A 21,059-nucleotide genomic window follows, 5' to 3' on the forward strand; every position below is an offset into this window, starting at 1 on the left:
TTTGAGGATGCAGGAACAGCAGCTAAGCTGCAGAAGAGTGGCAGATAAAGGGGTCTGTTTTGGGGGTCCAACACAGCAGCAGAGTGCTGCAGTTTGGGGCTGTCCTGGGGACTGCAAAAACGCAGCAGTGGAGGGTGGTGAAAGGCTGCAAAAACACAGCAAAGTTGGAGGTGGTGGTGGCGGTTTAGGAGGGTGGCCGAATGGGGTGTATGGTGGTGATGGGAGCCGAAAACTAGAGAGCACAAGGGGAAGTTTTTGGTGTGTTTTTGAGAACAAGTTGTGAATGAGAAATTTAGGAGCTAGGACCTTATTTTATAGTGTAGGATTTAGAGTTTGAAACTAATTACAATTTCTCATGGATTAGTCTAGAAAAGGATTAGGATTGGGATTAAATTAGGATTAGTCTTTATCCCCTTATTTCAATACTTATCATTATTATTTTTATTTATTTAGTATTTTTTTTAACTCCTAGCCGTTTTTTATTAATATATATTATTTTTTTAGCTTATATATATATATATATATATATATATATATATATATATATATATATTGTAACATCTCGCATTTTTCTGTTAAATTTATTTTAACGCCGTCTTTTTTTTAGATAATATCTTTCGTTATCTAAATTTGTGTCTTTCATTAACTAACATTCTTAATATTTCCGTTATTCGATTATAACATCTCTCGTTAATTTTTGTTTTTTTAAAATAATTCGTTTGGTTAATTCCCGCACCCGACTACAAACTTGAGGGACTAATCTCGTCACTTGACCAAACTTGGACAACTAGTCACCCACCTCCTACTATTTTCCTCATTTTCCTTTTCTTTTTCATTTTCTTTCTTTTATCTCTTCCAAACTTGCATTCTTTTCAACTTCATCACAAAATCATCATCTAAATCATTTCAAGGAAGTTTACAACAAAACAAATCGTACTTTTGGAATCCTCTCTTCATCCTCTACATTTTGGTACCAATTTCACTACTTGGAGTAAAGTTTCTAAAAACTCTAGATTTCTCAAATTCGTTTTATAGACTTGAAATGGTGTTAATTAGTGTCTATGGCTCGAGTCTAGCATGAATATGTGAATTATATGCTTGATCTTGTTGTTTTGCTTAAACTAGCATGAACTTGAAATGGATTTGTTTAATCCTTGGTTTTGGTTGATTAAATGTTGTTATTATGTTAAAGTTTATGTATTAAATGTGTTACTAGTATCTTTGGCTTCAATTTGATGTGTAGGTTGACTTAGAAAACTTCATTAACATGATTATTGATTTTTATGACTTTGGTTAGGATTTGATGAACTTTAAAATGAACTTTTGATCCATTAAATGCTATGAAATGTTGTTCGTAAGTGTTTAGTTGTATTGTATGTTTAATTATCTTCGAAATGGCGTATCATATGTATAAATTGGATTCCCGAATCATGAAATGCATTTTATGAACTTGAAACTTTGATAATGAACTTTTAACGATCCTTCGACGAGGATTTTGTTATTGTAAATGATGGATTTGAGTGATGATATGTGTTTAGTCGTATTACTCGTCAAAATACCTTTCCAACGGTATAAGATACGTATCGTAAGTGTTTTCGGTTCGTTATTTGTGCTTAAATGAAGTTGGTTGAGACTTGAACAATTGAAATAGCCCAGGCACCAGGCCACGCCCATTGTCGCGGCGCGGCCACCATATGTCGTGGCGCGACATTTGCCTTGTTCAGGGGCTGATCAACTTTGCTTTTATACGAAAAATTCTAACTATGCTACGCACCTCCGATTAACATGTAACTTGTTCTAACATGCTCATATATGATTAATTAGCTCAGAAAAATAGTCCGAGACCCGACCCGAACGTGTTGACTTTTTCGTTGACTTTGACCGGACCAAGTTTGACTTTTATTCAAACTTAACCAAATACTTATGCAATCGTTCTAATCTTCTTTTATACTTGATTCTTGCATGAAACTTGACAACGTGACTCACATGCTATATAATAGAGTCGTAACGAGCTATAGGACTAATTGAACACATTTCGCCCGACCTTGTGTCGCAACCAGTAATTGATACGACTTACTTGTTTAGGTTAAGACTAAAAAACTTTCATGCACACGTTTACTTTGTGAAGTACTTTTATACTCGTGCACCCGAGGTGAGATCATAGTCCCACATTTTCAACAACTTTTACGCTTTAAACTATGGGATGAGAAACATATACCTATCATACTTTTATGCTTTGAACACAAGTACGAAAACAAACATTCCACAGCGAGTTAGAACAAAAATCCTTAATTCAATTATCATTAGTTACACTTGCAGGGTGTAAACGTGAACTTATATTATGTGATCACATGGGCTTGACGAGCCTCATTCGGACGGTTCGCTACCATCGGCGGATGAAATATATATTCAGGTTTGGTGTATGTTCTAACACTACATAACAGGGTACAAAACAGTTAAGTTTGATAATTAGGTGCTCACGAACATACTTTTGGAATGCAAACGATTTGGATAATCAACGTTATGGAAATACAAAATCTTGTGGTTCAAAAACAACGTTTACAAATACACCTATGATTTCACCAATATTTTTCGTTGACAGTTTTCTATATGTTTCTCAGGTTCATACTTAGCTATTTGATACATGCTTTCGCACACTTTGATTACTTGCTTGGGGTCAAGCATACATGCATATGCTAGTGATAGCACCTTTGGATTCAAGCATATTGTTTACATACTTACGCTATTTATAGAAACCGTGATTTTCAACTTATATTATGCCGCAAGTCATTTCATTTATACTTTATACTTTTGTAAACTTAAACTCTTTGTCGAACCGTTTGGTAACTTAAAATTTTGCAAGTCATGCACGTTTCAAATGAATGCGACATAATTTTGGTCAAACGCGTCTCATTTAGGGACTATGACCACGTTACGGGACCTAAGTTAACGGCACCATCAATGACGATTTTGGTAGGGTTGTTATATATATATATATATATTATTAGATAATTATCATAAATATTATATAATTAACTCCATAATTTTATTTAATTTTAATTGTTCCCCAATTATTTAATAGTTTAGAGAAATGCAACATTTTAATTATTACCTACAGTTTCGATATTTACAATATCACAAAATGCATAAACTTTAATTAACAGAGAGTGTCGACTAAAAGTTTACTATTCGGTCGACGTTTTGTCAAATAAAGTTTATGAGCACACAACCCTAATGGCAAAATAGTAAAAGTAGATATGGAAAGATGAGGGTCATTATATTTCCTACAACAGACTTATAAGTTTTGACCCAATTTGAAACCTTACGCGTTTGACTCCATAAGTATTTATAAACGAATTCATACATTTGGAACAACTGGGACACTACTTTCATAACCCAACAAATATAACGGGTCATCTCTTCACGAATTATACATAAATGAAAAGCATTTTTCAACTTTAACTTTAACAATTAACATACACAAACTTGTCTACATTGACTAAAAAGACTTTGACTTTAAAATCGCATACATACCAATTGGACTTTAACAACACATTTAATAACTCCACAACAACACTTGCTTCGTACGTTTGACTCAAATCTCGAATGACACAAAATGACTAACAAAAGACTCCAAATAATGGCGTTTATAGTCAAGTTGTTATTATCTTCGCGAGGATGGGATAATGAAATATCCACTTACCCGAGAGCATCTTCAAGCTAATCCTGTCCAGATTTCACTTTCCCGAGCTACCAATTTTCACTTCTAGCACATCCACAACCTTTTAGCCTATTAAAAGTCAACACTACAACATGTTAAACAATAAGCTTAATGAGTAAATAAATAAGCAAATAAGTATATTTACCATTAGCAATGCATACATATATATATATATATATATATATATATATATATATATATATATATATATATATATATATATATATATATACATATATATATGTGTGTGTGTGTGTGTCTCACTACAACATACTATCGCATAATCTACGAATCGTAGTTTAATAACAAATTGTGGTACCCTTACAAGGCTGAATAACCACCTGCACAAAATAAACGTTGAAACCGCAGTAGGCTGATTAACCACCTATCAATCACTAGCCTTTGGCTAGTCAATACTATCACATTAGGCATTCATCCCCGAAAGTCATATGCCATCATTTGCACAAATGCAATTTTATGTACATTGATTTTTTTTAATTTTCTTGATATAATATGTGTTGTCTTATGATATCTTATTAAAATATTCAATATCGTTATTATATTTTGTAAATTTGTATTTTTGTTCAATTATGTATATTAGTTTAAAAGATACTTTACAAAGTCAATACTTTAATTTATGTTCATATCGTGGTGAAAAAGTAAAAAAAAAAAAAACAATTTGGAAGTCGAATTCGGTTTTAACCGAAATCAAACCGAATTCGAATTCCATTTTTCATTTTGGTTCGGTTTCGGCATTGATATTTGAATTCGGTTACGGTTTAGTTTTCGGTTTTGATTTTTATAGTTTCTAAATCGAGATAACCGAACTGAATAAACCGAAAATCAAACTGATGAACACCCCTACATGGAACGTGTAATCAGCGTGTTCTCAAACAAAACTACCTCACTACTTCTAATGCACAATCATTAAAACTCAATATTATTTCTTTAATATAGCCTCAAGGGCTAACGATAGTAAAATTCTTAAAGGAATAAAATGAAAGGACACTATTTACAGACACGATAAAATGAAAAAAGTTGAAAAAAACCACCAAATATGAAAGCAACCTATAAGCAAAGAATTTGTGAACAATAGTCTAAAATCTTCCATCACAAGTAGGGATGGCAATGGATCGGATATGGATCGGGTGAGGCCGTATTCATATCCATATCCATTTATTTTTTTTTACTTTTCATCCATCCATATCCATATCCGTCGGGTGAAGCGGGTTAATGGATAATTATCCATATCCGTTTAAATTTATTTTATTTTTAACAATTATAAACGGTGGTTCACTATATACGATTAAAGGTAATATTTTTAATATTTTGTGCGACTGAAAGTCACATTTTACTAATCTATATAACAAATATTCAATAGATAACCTATTAAACGTGTAAAGATATCGACATATAAGTTGCTTACTTTTAGTTACATGGAATCACATTTGAACCACCAAAGTACGATAAATACATTTAATTACTTAAACAAAACAAAATATAAGAAAAAGTTATATTTTTAGAAAAAAATATAAAGATGAATATGAATATAATTAATGAAATATTACTACATAAATGATGATACTAATTTGAGTGATTAATTTATATATTTAGTTATTTCGGGTGAAAGCGGGTTCATCCATGGATGAAATTTTTTCATCCACATCCATATCCATATCCATTTAGATCGTCCATATCCACGAATAATCGGGTGGATCAGATGAATATCCACTGGATCGGGTATCCATTGTCATCCCTACACAGAGTTGAAATCTTATTCACTAAACAATCACCAAATCATTATATTATAATCGTATAATTATATTATAATCTTATAATAAGAGAAACCGAAATAACTCCCGAAATTATTACTAAAAACCTACCAAGTATTTGTAATCTGAAATCATAAAATAGAACCTAAACTTCTAAATCATCAAGATAATGAAATAGACACAAAATCACAAAATCCTAAATGGGAGAGAATAAAGAAACCACGTATATGAAAAAGAGTTCGAAACCCTAATTAGGTACTCTGTATCAGAATTATATATCAATTCACCTAATATGGTCCCTCCAATATCGGCAACTTTGCCACCTGCAGTACTTTAAAATTCAAGAATGACATCCGAACCCTCCAACTTATAACTTTTGCATATTGAATTTCAGTTTCAACTTTCTTATAATAAAAAAGTAAGGGTAAAACTGAAAAATAAACAGAATGTAAATAGAAAGTACAGTATTTTTATGACTTTTTTTTTAAACTGTGTGTTTTTATTTAGGGACAATTAAATTGGGACGGATGGAGTATTATTTTAAGTAACTGACAATTTTTTTGAGGTGAACAAAAACAAAATGATAGAAAAGTTATTTTAGGAACGAAGGAGTAGTTTAATTTATGATGTATTGTAAATTTAAATAAGGTTACTAACATTTTTTATAACAATAACTATATTTTTTATATTTTATATGAATTTTATGACTAAACTCTGTATTTCCTTTCTTCTTTCTTCGAATCGGGCCAAACATTTAGGTTGTTTAAGTAGGTTGAGTTTATTAATGAAAGAAGTGAATTGAAGAGAAGGAAAAATAAAAGAAGAGATTTAAATCTTTTCGATTTGAAAGGTAGTGTTAAAGCTTTTTTTTCGCAGGGCCTTGTGCAGTATTCTCCCTACGGGCGATCGTCCGTCGTCGGGCAACCAATCAAACCCGGTAAATCAAATTCCATTCGGATCAAAAACTTGATAAAGAGAAAATCAGTCACAATAATCCTTTCAATTATTTTCCCTTTTATTCATAAAAATTCGGGAACACAGAAAAAATTATTTCCTTCTGATGAGAGTGTTATAGTCGTTGTTTTTGGGTAAGCAAGGAAACCCTTCTATGAACGAGCACGTTGTCTCCCCCATAGAAAGTGTTGTTAACATAGTAAGATATATAAACTTCTTGTGTGTAACGTTTAATCATTAATTTTAAATTTTTGATTATTTAATTGAAAAATCATCATTTCTATATTTTATAGATATATAGATAGCCAAAACCCTTATTATGCAAACCTAAACATGTTAGCGACGTTTTTATATCGACTGGTTTTCCCACATTGAAGGTTGTACATTTGACCTAAAATTTTGAATGAATTTGACATTGAATGTGATTTTGTTATATAGTGAAAGTTGATATATTGTCTAATTGTGTTGCTAAAAAAGTATGAGTTACTTTGATCTTCGTACTTGACCAAGTAGTAGTAGACTCAACGTTTATAGTTGTCATATATGTAAAAGAGATCAAGGGTAATTTCGGTATTTCATACTCCATATTTATACATTTGTAAGCTTAAAGGATGAATCTAAATAAGATAAGATATATGTTTCCTTTTAAAATACCTTCACACACGACGATACCTTTTTTGAGTTTACAAAAAAATTATACTGTAATTTATTCTACGAGTAATATAAAATGACGCGTGAAATTACAGGTTTGTTTAAACGAAACAGTTTAGTGATATGTTTTAGGTATTAAGTGAACGTAAATGCTAAAGCCATTTAATTTAATGACCCGTGGAACCACAGAGTCCGACTAAGAAACTCGTCAGCTGAACATTTCATCAAACAGCTAAAATGCATATTAAACAATCAACATCCAATCATAAGAGACAATATTGGTTGTCATTTTATTTTAAAAGTGTGAATTACAATATAATTTTAGAATTAGTTTCATCCTGCCTAGTTTTTATACCTTCTTGAACTCAATTCAAAATAATTAATTAAAATAATTCAAAATTATTTAATTTTAAGATTTAATAATAATAATTAATAAGATATATTAATAATAATTAATTAATAAGATTTAATTTTAATTCAAAAGTGTACACTTTGTGTTTCAACCAGTGAGAAGAGGTTATTCTGAAGAGAGGAGATTTCTGATTGGTGAAGAATGAAGTTAGTGGGATTTTCTTAAACTGTGTGTAAAAAGTAAGTGAACACTTGTAATGAGACAGATGGAGTAATTCTGTAAGAACAAATGGATATGTTAATATTTCTCTTTCTTATCACATATTCACATTCAACAACGATAAAAATCACCTTGATTATGTAAAATATGTAGCCAAAATTAAATTTTTTTCTTTTTGATTTTTTTCTTAACAAATAAATTAGCCTAATAACGACATCATTATTATAGAATTTTAATATTAATATAATAGTTAATATGATTTTGTTCATCTTCTTATTAAAGTAGGAGCCTAATTAAGTAATATTATTTTCAAATATTTGATCTTGGCCTGTGTTTAAATAAATCACAATAACTATTGGATTTAATCTACAAATATTTATTACATAATACAAATTTTAATTAAAATAAAAATGACCACAATAACCTCAATTTACATTACAATTACGTATACAAATAAATAATTAATACTTAAATACGAAATTCAAAAAAGGTAATTATATCAAATATCATAACTGTAAGCGATTCTATGCCCATGAATTCCGGGATTTAATTTGAAAATATATTTTCAAAAAATTGCAACAATTCCATATTTATGATGCTTTTTGTATTTTTAAAATACTTATTATAGTTAATATGATTTTTTTAATTATAAAATAAATACAATTATGACATCATCTAGAGTGTCTAGATTTTTTTTTTTTTTAAATTTTTTTAACAAATGAAATTATTTTTTATGATGTCACCATTTTAATAGAAACTATATAGATAGATAGATGATAACTAATTATAATTATAATTAATAATAATAATAATCAATATTAATATAATCTATCATCATAATAACAATAATAATAAATAATAAACTTAAAAATAGTAATAATAAAATTAATAATTTGACATTAACAATATTTTTTTTTAAAGCAAAAAGTATTATTATTATAACTGGATTATAACGTTACAAGTCCCTACATTCAACTATACAATGATATGAACATATCGAAACAATTGGAAAGATTGGAGTATAAACTATAAAGTAAAAGTCGGGAGCGACGAAGCCTACTTAACATTATGAGGGAACAAACTTGAAAGAACAAGCAGAGGAGGAGGAGACAACCGTACCGATCAAGCGGCGACAAAGTTTCCAAACAACCAACCCATTTAATCTACCCCACATAAGCTAAATAGATACTGCGAACACTACCCGATTTAAGTAATATCGTGTTAGCCGATTCCCATGCGATTTGGGGGCGATGCAAGGGCAATTCTAGAGTGTAAGGAGTGGGGTCCTATGACCCCACTAGTGTAAATTTTTTTTATAGAATGTATACTTCAAATTATGTAGGACACCACTAAATTTAAAGATAGGACCCCATATATTTTAAAATTTTATATTTTTTTTTAGGTAAACAACCACTAAACTGCCCTTAAAATATAATTAGCTTTAAAAAAAATTTCGAGGACCCCATTAAGTTTACATCCTGGATTCGCCACTGGGGCGATGCCACATAAAAGGAAAGGTTAAGGAGCCATTGATAACATTAACAATAATAATAATAATAGACAAACCCTAGATAATTAATTAATAGTATACTATAATACTATAATAATAATTAATTTAAATTAATATTAAATATTAAATTAATATATACGGAGTAATAATTATCGAATAATAAAAAATATTATATTAATTACTCCGTATTAGTAATATAATTAATAAAATTATAGGAGTAATATAATCCTTATCAGTATGAAACTCAAATTTGAGTTCGTATCTATCCAAAATTCATTACGCATTACTATATAACAAACACTCATCATATATCTTTCATTCCGTATTCTCACCCAACGAATTAAATCATTAGTTCGATCTTAATTAGGTCTCTCTTCAACAATGGCTGCCAGCAAAACCAATCCAGCCATAGAAGACATGACCAAAGAGGCATCACAACCCATCCCCAAAACCAAAGACAATGATCAAGTCATCGAAGAACCCGAAACCGATGTTTGTACGATCAAACAAGTCGAACTAACCGTCCCGAAAACCGATGATCCAACCATGCCTGTAGTCACGTTTAGAATGTGGGTATTAGGTATAGGTTCATGTGCTATTTTATCATTCGTGAACCAGTTTTATTGGTATAGAACTGAACCAATGTTTATTACTTCGATATCGGCACAAGTTGCAACTGTGCCTCTTGGTCACTTGATGGCGAAAACATTAAGTAAACGAGTGTTTTTTGAAGGGAAGTGGTGTGAGTTTACGATGAATCCGGGACCGTTTAATGTTAAAGAACATGTTTTGATTACTATATTTGCTAATTCGGGTGCTTCAACTATTTATGCTACTCATATATTGAGTTCTGTTAAACTTTATTATAAGAAAGAGTTGGCTTTTATTCCTGCCCTCATTATCATGCTTACCACTCAGGTAAATATTTTTATATTTAATACGAGTATCATTTAATTCATATTGATTGGTGTTATGAATGATATACCTTATACTAGAATATCTAGTTAATGATATGAATTATTATCCAATAATAACCTATGATAGGGAAAAAGTTCAAAAACGGTGATATGAGTAAAAAAATAGAATGGGTCAAATCTTATATGTTACCCTGCTTATGGTCTAACTTCTAAGTAAAAATTATGTTATAGGGACAACCTTATCTGTCCTACCTGCGAAATTTTTTTTCAGTATAATATTTTATACTTTCTAGGGTTAAAACTTTCTTTTACACTATTCGCTTCCAAGTTAAAATTTTTGTCCTCATGTTACGATCTCTAAATTCCTCGACTGTTAGAAGGTTCTACTACACATTAATACTGTACAATCTATACATATTAATTAATCTCTCTATATAGCTAATCAATTTTAGGAGGGAAAAAGGAAGTAATTTTTTTTTGTTAGTTATGAATGTCAAGATAACATTCATTTGTGCGAGCCGCGTTTTCTGGTCAAAATAATAATATTCATCACAAAATCACAAAATCACCGCATCTTAATGTTAAGTTTGTGAATTTTTTTTTAGAAAAAAAAAAGTAAAAAAAAAAAAATTGTTCCCTTCCCTCCTAAAATCTATTTCCCCGATCAAAACAATATATATATCGACGCAGTCTATTTAAGTGTAGCATGCATAACTTGATAATATATTTAGACATATATGTGTGTGTTAATATATATAGCTTTTTGAACTTTTAAACGCAGGTTTTGGGTTTTGGCTGGGCTGGGCTTTTCCGGCGGTTTTTGGTGGAGCCCGCAGAGATGTGGTGGCCAGGTAACCTGGTACAGGTCTCCTTATTCAGGTATTAACGACTACTTGAACAAATTACTACTATAAGTTTTAGAGTGATCTTTTGACATATTTAAAATGGTTATAGCTTACTATTTAGTTTTCATTTAAACGAAATTACAATTTAATGTAATTTTGTGTGATATACTCGCAGATCGTTGCACGAAACTGAAAAAAGAGCAAAGGGTGGAACCAGTAGAACACAGTTTTTTCTTTTAGTTCTAGTCTGCAGCTTTGCATGCTGCATTTTTCCTGGATATCTTGTCCAAATACTAACATCAGTTTCTTGGTTATGTTGGATCAACAAAAAGTCAGTTTTAGTCAACCAACTCGGTTCAGGCCAAAACGGTCTTGGAATTGGTTCGTTTGGGGTTGATTGGAACACAATTTCGTCATACCTAGGAACACCTTTAGCCAGCCCATGGTTCGCGTCTGCAAATATTGCTGTCGGATTCTGTTTTATGATGTTTGTTGTCACGCCTTTAAGTTATTTTCTCAATCTTTATCGAGCGAAAAACTTCCCTTTTTTCTCAATGGGACTCTACAAAGCTGATGGATCCACTTACAATACTAGTGCGGTTATAAATTCGAATTTTCAGTTTGATAAAATTGCTTATGATAAACAAGGCCCTTTATACATGAGTACCTTTTTTGCCATGACTTATGGACTTGGTTTCGCCGCACTTTCTGCTACGATTGTTCATGTTCTAATCAATAACGGAAGGTACCTTCGTATGTCTTATATTTATGATGATGTTTGTTTATATGATTTTTCTAACGACATCCTTAGGACTGTCGTTAAGATGCATTAATGTATTGTACAGAGCGGTCAACGTTACAAGTCGTTTTTGCATCTTAACGACCCAACCCTAAGGGCAGGGTTGTCGTTAGAAAAATTCTTTTTTATATGATACTCTATATTATATCTTTACACGAACAATAACATAGTTTTGGTTTTTGGTATGATCAGTGATATATGGGATAAGATGAAAGGGTCTTTTACAAATTCGAAGAACAAGAAAATTGATGTGCACACAAAGCTTATGCAAGTGTATAAACAAGTGCCAATGTGGTGGTTTCTAGCCATTCTTGTCGTCAATATCGCACTCATTTTATTCACATGTCATCATTACGCCGATATTCTACAGTTGCCATGGTGGGGCGTATTGTTAGCGTGCGCTATTGCTATACTCTTTACCTTACCCATCGGTATAATCAGCGCCACCACAAATCAGGTAAACCAACATATAACCAACTTTTATTCCCAGTTTTTTAGTTATAAATTATTCCATCAATTTTATGTATGTTATCAAAATTTACACATTCTGCTACAAATCATCCGATATTGAAGTTGAATATTTGAGCATAATGACTATTAACGACTTCTTTTTATGTCAACAGCAACCAGGTTTGAATGTTATTACAGAGTATGTGTTTGGATATTTGTATCCTGGACGCCCCGTTGCAAATATGTGCTTTAAAACGTACGGATATATCAGCATGGTTCAAGCATTAACGTTCATATCAGACTTCAAACTTGGACATTATATGAAGATCCCACCTAGAGCAATGTTCATGGCTCAGGTACGTTTCAATATATTATCGTTTTTAATGTAACTTTTTTAGGATTCTGTTGACGACACCCTTATGTGGTCGTTAACATGCTTCAAACACTTGTACTATCGGGTAACCGCTATCATAAAGTTAATAACCAACTCCTATATGCAAGTGTTTTAAGCGTGCTAATGGTCGTTGGCAAAATACTTTTTTTTACACAGTTTTAGATTTTTTGAGGGGTATACAATGCTAACTTTGTTGTCTTTTCACCTGTAATTTTAGGTTGTTGGAACGTTTGTATCGGTCGTAGTATACCAAGCAACCGCATGGGTACTAATGGGGAGCATCCCGAACCTATGTAACACTGAACTGCTCCCAAAAAATAGTCAATGGAAGTGTCCGATGGACCACACGTTTTACGACGCTTCAGTGATATGGGGTCTAGTGGGCCCACAAAGAATATTCGGTAACCTCGGGGTGTACTCTGCAATTAACGGGTTCTTTTTGGTTGGAGCCATTTTGCCCATATTGGCTTGGATAGCTCACAAATGTTTCCCAAACAAAAGTTGGATTAAACAAATACATTTTCCTGTATTGTTGGGTGCCACTGCATTGATGCCACCTGCAACTTCGGTGAATTACGTAAGCTGGATCTTTGTTGCGTTTCTTTCGGGTTATGTTGGGTTTAGGTACCACCAAAAAGCGTGGCAACGTTATAATTATATTCTTTCGGGTGGTTTGGATGCTGGAACGGCGTTCATGAGTGTTCTTTTGTTTTTGGCGCTGCAATCGAAGGGAGTTTCGATTAGTTGGTGGGGGAACAACGGTGAAGGCTGCCCGCTTGCTAGTTGTCCGACTGCTAAGGGAGTTGTTGCTGCTGATTGTCCTGTTTTTTAGTTCTGTTAACTCCACATTTTTTTTTTTTTTTTGTTGCTTTTTTTAAGAACTTTTATAGTATGACTTTTTGAGTTTTAGTAAATGATTTGGTATATATATATATATATATATATATATATATATATATATATATATATATATATATATATATTGTTTTGGTGAAATTTATGACTAGATAACTGCAACACACAAAGATCATCATAAGCACTGTTTGTGCTTAATAACATGTTAATATCTAGTTCTTTTTATTAATCAAGATGTATACTCCGTAACATTTAAAAAATTGTAATGTCTGAGTTTTATACTATTATAGACGATAGACGATTATTTAGGTGAACTATGGTGATAATAATAATATCAACCCAAACTGATCTTAGTGGCAAACTTTACCCAAAGGAGACCACCAACTTCAAGTATGCTTGTAAACTCCTCTCACCTTGAATGCATCGTCCAATTCTATAAAAGTTTGGAAGATTTTGCTCTTTTAACATCTCAATTTTAACTCGAATACGTGTAGATTTATCTATTTTTGTTGTCTTTTACCTTTACAGAGTGAATAGAATAAGTTGAACTAAAATAGCTAAAAACAATACACAAATCAAAAATCAAATGAAGTATGTGTTAGACTAGCTATTATTAGTCCATATGCTAGCCCATATTCTTTCTTGTATTAGGCTTAGTCCATTATCTCTAGTAGGGTTCATGCCTATATATTTATGCTTTGTGTGATCATTTAGCAATCAAGAAATAATACGAATCATCTATTAACATGTAATCAGAGCCACCATCTACTTTCTAACCCTTATCATATTTTCATCATAATTATCTTCTTTTCCTATTCTTCATCTTCCCTGCCGTTCTTTTTTTTTCCGTCACCAATTGCATCGTAAAAAGGTAGAAGAAAGAAAAGGCAATCTAAAATATTCTACAAATCCGTACTACACAAAAGAACACAAACACTTGACTTCCTCCTTTTTCTAGGGATAGATTTCAATATTAGTTTATTTGATTTTTTTTATGTGGCATGTGGAAGCAATAAAAGAAACTACATCAATTAAATATTGTGTTTGGTGTATTGGATATCTACAACATCCTTTCTTATCTTTTTACTCCGTAAAATCGAAAACAAATAATTTTTTTTTCTTTTTTTTCCCTCTACTTTTCAACCTACTTTATCTTTCAACGCAAATAAGTGGTGACATAATCCACTTTCTTGAAGACCATAATAAACGTATACGGTACTAGTTTTTTTTCCTAATATGGCTGGAAATCAGAATATTGGGCCGCAAATTTCTGGCCTGCTTTCAAGTGGGCTTCTACCAAATAGTTATGGGCCACTTCTGTTTGGGCATACCAGTTTTTCTCCTTACCATGTTGGGCTACATCAACAACCAGTTGGTAATTTACATGTTTTGCCACAACAACAACAAGCTTTTCAGGCTTCCATTTCTACTCAACCCAGCTTGCTTGAGCCTTATCCTTATGGTACTAATGATTCTGGTTGGAATATGAATACTGGTGCGTCCACTCATCTTACCTCTTGTATTAATAATTTGAGTACTGTTTTTAATAATTGCAAATATTCGTCAGTCGCTGTCGGTGACGGGAACACCATTCCCGTCACCAATACCGGCCATAGCTTGTTGCCTAATTCTCACCGACCGCTTCACTTACATAATGTCCTTGTTACACCTAACATAGTTAAAAATCTAATTTCCGTTCGTCAATTTACACGTGATAATCTTGTTTCTGTTGAATTCGATCCTTTTGGTTTTTCTGTGAAGGATTATCTGACGCGCCAGCTTCTTCTCCGATGTGATAGCACCGGAGATTTGTACCCCGTTACACCACACTCTTCTCAACATGCTCTCCTCGCTAGCCCCGTCACCTGGCATCAACGTCTCGGTCATCCTGGACATGACGTTCTTCGTAAACTTGTTTCTAATAAAGATATTGTGTGTAATAAAATTATGTCTCCTTTGTTTTGTCACGCATGTCAGCTTGGCAAACATGTGCGCCTTCCATTTTCTGTTTCTAGTTCTAATGTAACTTCTGCTTTTGATATTATTCATTCTGATTTATGGACTTCTCCTGTTGCTAGTATTAGTGGCTTGAAATATTATATTATCTTTCTTGATCATTTTACTCATTATGTTTGGGTATTTCCATTACGTTATAAATCTGATGCGCTTAAGACATTTGTTCAATTTCGTATCTTTGTAAAAACTCAATTTAACAAAGAAATCAAAGCCTTTCAATGCGACAATGGTGGTGAATTTGATAATACAGCGTTTCATCATCTCTTACAATCTAACGGTATGCAATTCCGATTCTCGTGCCCTCACACTTCTCAGCAAAATGGGAAATCTGAACGAATGCTTCGCACAATTAATAACCTCATTCGCACTCTTCTATTCCAAGCTCATCTTCCACCTATGTACTGGGTTGAAGTTCTTCATATGGCAGCCCATCTTCTCCATATTCTCCCCTCTTCCGCCATAAACCACGACATTCCGCATACTCGCCTCTACAAACAAAAACCTAACTGCTCCACTCTTCGCGTCTTTGGTTGTCTCTGCTACCCGCACCTTCACACCACAAACAAACTTGAACCTCGCTCTACTCCATGTATCTTTCTTGGCTACCCGTCGAACCACCGAGGCTACCGTTGTCTCGATCTTACTACCAACAAAAATATCTTATCCCGCCATGTTACATTTGATGAAACCGCCTTTCCATTCGGCTCCATGACTCCCACTCAACCTCCTTCTTACGATTTCCTCGATCCCCACCTAATATTTTCTCTCGTACCCTTCACCTCTCTGAACCCGTCGTTACTACTCCCACTCACTCGCTCCCGGAGACACAGCCTCCTCCTACTGAGGCTACTACCGCTACTTCGGAGACTCAGCCTCCTCCTGTTGAGGCTACTACCACTCATCCTGTGCCTACTACTACTCTTCCGGAGACACAGCCTCCTCCTACTGAAGTTACCACCACTACCGCATCTCAGTCTACTCACCATATGATCACCCGCACTCGTACTGGTACCACCAAGCCTGTTCAAAGGCTTAATCTTCATACCTCTGTCATCTCTGCTATTCCTCGTGTAAGACCCAAATATTTAATGTACATAATGTATTTATGGTGTACGATGTGTGTATGAAGTGTACATGTAGCTTGCTCGAACGTCGAAGGAAACTGGACGTTGTCTGAAGTGACAAGGTGTGTACGTATCTTTTCAATCCTAAATAAAGTTTGTGTTGATGTTTCAAAGCCTTACCATTGGAAAGGAAACCTTATTACGTTTCCAACGATATTTGATTCATCGAAAACGGAGTTACGGTCAAAAAGTTATGGCCAAAACAAGTTGCTGAAACCTGTTTTGGGCTCGACTACAATTTCCAGTTATTTGGAGCGGCGCTCCAACTTCTGGCGCGGCGCGCCGATTGCTGCAGAGGTAATTTTCAGCCTTTTTAAAAGGTTTAAATGAGGGGTACTTTGGTCTTTTCAATTAGGGTCGGTTTGGGGTCATCAAGACTGACCTAGAACTCCATGGGAGCTCATTTCTCACCCACACAAACACTCCCATCCTCAAACCCTAGAGAGAGATTGAGTTCTAGTGAGAGAGAACTCCATTTGGAGAAGAAGGAGGTTGTTTCGGGTCAAACCTCAAGCATTAAAGTTGTTCTACTCGTCAACGGCATCATTTTGGCGGTATTGGTAAGTTCTAACTCCGAATTTCATTGTTGATTTTGCTATTCAAAGTTAGGGTTTGAACTTGATTTGTTGATAAACCCATTTAGACTCATGAAGTGGGTTTAGTGATGCTAGTAATCGGGTTTATTGTTAGTGTTGGTGGATTTTGGGTTGGTGAACAAATTGGCCTTGATTAGGACTTGTAATTGGGTTTAATCACTAGGTTTAGTGATTATGGAAGTGTTGGAACACTTTTAGGTGTGATGGTTGACTAATTTTGACTTTGGGTCAAAATTAGAGTTTGGTGATGATTATGACCCAATTGTCGAATTAATAAGGTTTATAAACTTAAAATGGATTAGGTTTAAGCATAGAACCGAGTTAAATATGTTTTGGTGTCAAAACTTGCTAATGGCGTGATATTGACTTCTTATGGGTCAAATTAGGGTTTAAGTGTCATTTTGGGCAAGATAGGTATCTAACACCTATGATGTGGTTTAATTGGCGTATTAAGACCATTCTCACTTGTGTTAGTGATTATTGGTTAATTTTGGGCGCGGTTTGTACTTGGAAGTGCATTTGGGTCAAATTTGCACTAAGTGTCAAATTGGGTTGGTTTGTAAATCCACCCTAATTGTGTTATTGTATTTATGATAAATGGAATAGGTACATTCCATCGGCGATTACGGATTTTGGTTTGGCATCCATCAAGACTTCAAGGTGAGTGTTAATATCCTATGTGCTTATGTATGTGTAGGATGGGTGCGGGTCGGGTGAAGTGATTCTCGGCTATAGAGCTCACTTCACATATAGGTGGATTTGATGGACTTGTGTATGGGTCCAATTGGCACGGTTGTGCGTTTTGATTGACCACCTTTGATGAGGTGCACACTTTGTGTGTACGTTAACACATGGGCGTGTGATGTGGATTATATAACCCCAATGGTGAAGGGTTGATATTGTGAGTGGGATAAATATGCATTTATGTTTATGGCGTATTTGTTTGTGGATGTTATGGTATGAACCACGTGCCGGTAGTACCATAACATGTATGTGACGGAAGTAATTGATGTGAACCACGTGCCGGTAGCATCGAGTGTGAACCACGTGCCGGTAGCACTATAAAGATGATGATGTGAACCACGTGCCGGTAGCATCGAGTGTGAACCACGTGCCGGTAGCACTATAAAATGAGGCGTGAACCACGTGCCGGTAGCATCAAAGTGTGAACCATGTGCCGGTAGCACTATAAACGAGTGAGACTCAAATGCGTATGGTGTGAACCACGTGCCGGTAGCACCATAGCGTTATGGTTAACCATATTGTGTTGTGATTGTATAGCATGTTATATATATATTGTGATGAGTGCATGCTAATGTGGTTTTGGGATGGTGTACGACTTGTTAGTATTTACGAGTATGTTGATATACTAATTGTGTTACAAGTTCGTATGAGGTATTTGATATTTGTGTGGCGTGTCCATTTTATACATATATATGTATGTAGTATGTTATCATTCACTAAGCGTTAGCTTACCTTCTCGTTGTTGACTTTTTTATAGATTGCATGGATGCGGAGGTTCGGGTAAGCGGGGACTAGTGGACTCGCGTAGTTTCTTTAGAAGGCTTGCTTTTGGATTGATTACGATGGGGTAGCGTATCCCCAATCGCCATGCTCGGCTTTATTTTGTGTTAATAGTCATGTGGTTGAAAACTTGTATTTTCTTACGAAAGTCGTAAAACGGCCAATGTGGGCCCGGTCTTCGTAAAACTAATTTTATTAATGGATCGTGTTAGTTCTACATATATTAATGTATGGTTAAAAGCGTTTTGTCTAAATACGTCGGGAAGTGGTCAAACATTTTCGCATTTCATGACTTTTTGGACAGGCCACTTTGGCGCGCCGCGCGGCCATATGGCGCGCCGCGCCATGTGCTGTACCAGCAAAATATTTTTTTTTTCTGCGTTATTGGTTGGTTAACGGGTTGGGTTGTTACAAGTGGTATCAGAGCATGGTCTAAGGGATTTAGGTGACTTGAGATAGGTGCCTAGACTTAGACTTGTGTGTGTGCTTAATTGTTGCGGGACTTGTAGGATTACGGGTCGGAATGGGTTTAGTTAGTGCCTTGTTTATAGATTGACTAACGTGTATATTAGTAATGCGGATATTATTAATATATTATTGTGATGTGATAATAATTCTCGCGTGTGTTTATATCGCGTAGGATTTTGTTTGTGCTTTGTTTATGTTGCGGTTGCATATATCATCGAGCGAGGCGGTCGTTGTACTAACAAGTTGATATGGCGTGTATGCGTAATAAGGATTTGCAAACCTTATTACGGGTGCAAATCATGTCTAAGAAGTTATGTACGACGAGTGTTTAGCAAGATGGAACGGTGTTGTGCGTATGGTTTACACGCTCGTGATCTAATCGTTTGCATTCCTTAGAATGAAAACGGAAGATGGATGTGGAACGAATGAGCCTATTCACGAAGGGAAGGATGAGTTAACGTTAAGGATTGAGGCCGAGTTCGAACGCTATATTTCGATTTTCGCCGACAAGGTTAAACAAGTTCTCCAAGAGTCGTTCGAGGGAATAGTGACCGAGATGGTCCGAGACCAAGTGCCTAAGGTCGTGAAGGGAGAGTTAGAAAAGAGGTTTCCTAAACCTCAAGGTGTCGGTGACAAAGGAGCAACTATGGGGATTAAATCTCATGCTCCAAAATTTGCGGATCACTCTTTGGGTAAGAGAAAGTTGGAATCAAGAGGTGCTCCTAGTAAGAGGGCGAGAAGTACGCCCGAAGGTGTTGAAAAAGTGAAGAAGAGGATTAAGGGAGGTTATGGGCCTACGTGCTTTAGGTGTGGAGGACGAGGTCATTTGGAACGAGATTGTACGAGTGTACCTTTAAGCACAATCAAGTGCTTTATTTGCCAAAAGAAGGGACACCGTAAGTCGGAGTGCTCCGAATCATTTGTCGATCGGGTTAGGAGGTTAGAGCGTGACTATCTGAGGGTCAGTGAAGCGCAAGGGTCCAACGATGATGTTTCAGGTATTTTCGTCTTTGGTACAAATATGCCTTATCATTGTTTATTGTGTGCCGATGGATTCATGTATGTATTAGAGACTTAAACTTTGTTTCGTGGTCTAATTAGTCTCAAGTGAGTGTATGTTTCAAAGGTACCCATAAGGGTGCGGGATTAGTGAACTCGGTGAAGATTCGGTTTGTTAGCGATTTTGATGATAGTGCACCGGGGTAGCTTTTGAGTCGTTGACTCATGGAAATGCGCCCTGGGGATGAATGCATGGCGGAAATACGTAGTATTAGTATGGGTGGCATTCCTAATGGAAACACCCTATGATGACGTTTGGTTGCCGGGCGAAGGGCGTAAGACTTGGTGCAACCAAGCATTCTTTAGTGTTAGGAAATGTTTCTACCAAGCCATAGGTATGTGCATTGGTGTTCAATTATTAGAGCGTTTTGCTTTCGTGTTGAAGTTGTTGAACCATGAGGTTCGACGGGTGGATAGAACCCTTGAGATCGAGTGTTTTGGGTCTCGATGTATGTTGGAAATGGAGTCTACGGGACGCAAGATTAGGTGCCTCTTTCATACCTACTAGCGTGGTATTCGACTCCGATGGTGTTGCGGTTACATTGTACTTAGGGTACCGGATAGAAACCCTTAGGTACATGAGTGACTAGGTGGAAATTTGACAAACTATAGCAATTGGATTATTGCAAGTGTAAGGTTGGTGTAAATTGTGGTAGACTCTTCGTTCAAAGAGTTTAAGGACAGGTTAAATTCCTTCGTATGCTCAAGGTTGGGGCAAGATTATGGTAACGTGCGTATTAAGAGATGCAAGACGGGTGAACCTCGTCTCTCTCATAGGAGTTACGGTAATGCGATTTGGCGCATTAGTTGTTAGGTTAGTGGTCACTCTTTCT

General features: G+C 34.8%; 2 protein-coding genes across 2 annotated transcripts; both read left to right on the plus strand.

Moving 5' to 3' along the window:
- The first annotated feature begins 9,560 nt into the window (after window positions 1–9,560).
- On the plus strand, window positions 9,561–10,395 carry LOC139889598 (oligopeptide transporter 9-like). Its single transcript, XM_071872540.1, has 2 exons — window positions 9,561–10,097; window positions 10,390–10,395. Exons 1-2 carry the CDS (start codon window positions 9,561–9,563, stop codon window positions 10,393–10,395), a joined length of 543 nt encoding a protein of 180 aa, XP_071728641.1.
- A 539-nt stretch (window positions 10,396–10,934) lies between these two features.
- LOC139892946 (oligopeptide transporter 6-like) lies at window positions 10,935–13,416 on the plus strand. Its single transcript, XM_071876077.1, has 5 exons — window positions 10,935–10,975; window positions 11,117–11,686; window positions 11,933–12,197; window positions 12,364–12,546; window positions 12,802–13,416. The coding sequence occupies exons 1-5, from the start codon at window positions 10,935–10,937 to the stop codon at window positions 13,414–13,416; spliced, it is 1,674 nt and encodes a 557-aa protein (XP_071732178.1).
- Window positions 13,417–21,059: the final 7,643 nt, after the last annotated feature.

Source organism: Rutidosis leptorrhynchoides, chromosome 2 (assembly GCF_046630445.1).
Source record: "Rutidosis leptorrhynchoides isolate AG116_Rl617_1_P2 chromosome 2, CSIRO_AGI_Rlap_v1, whole genome shotgun sequence".
Classification (NCBI taxonomy): Eukaryota; Viridiplantae; Streptophyta; class Magnoliopsida; order Asterales; family Asteraceae; genus Rutidosis; species Rutidosis leptorrhynchoides.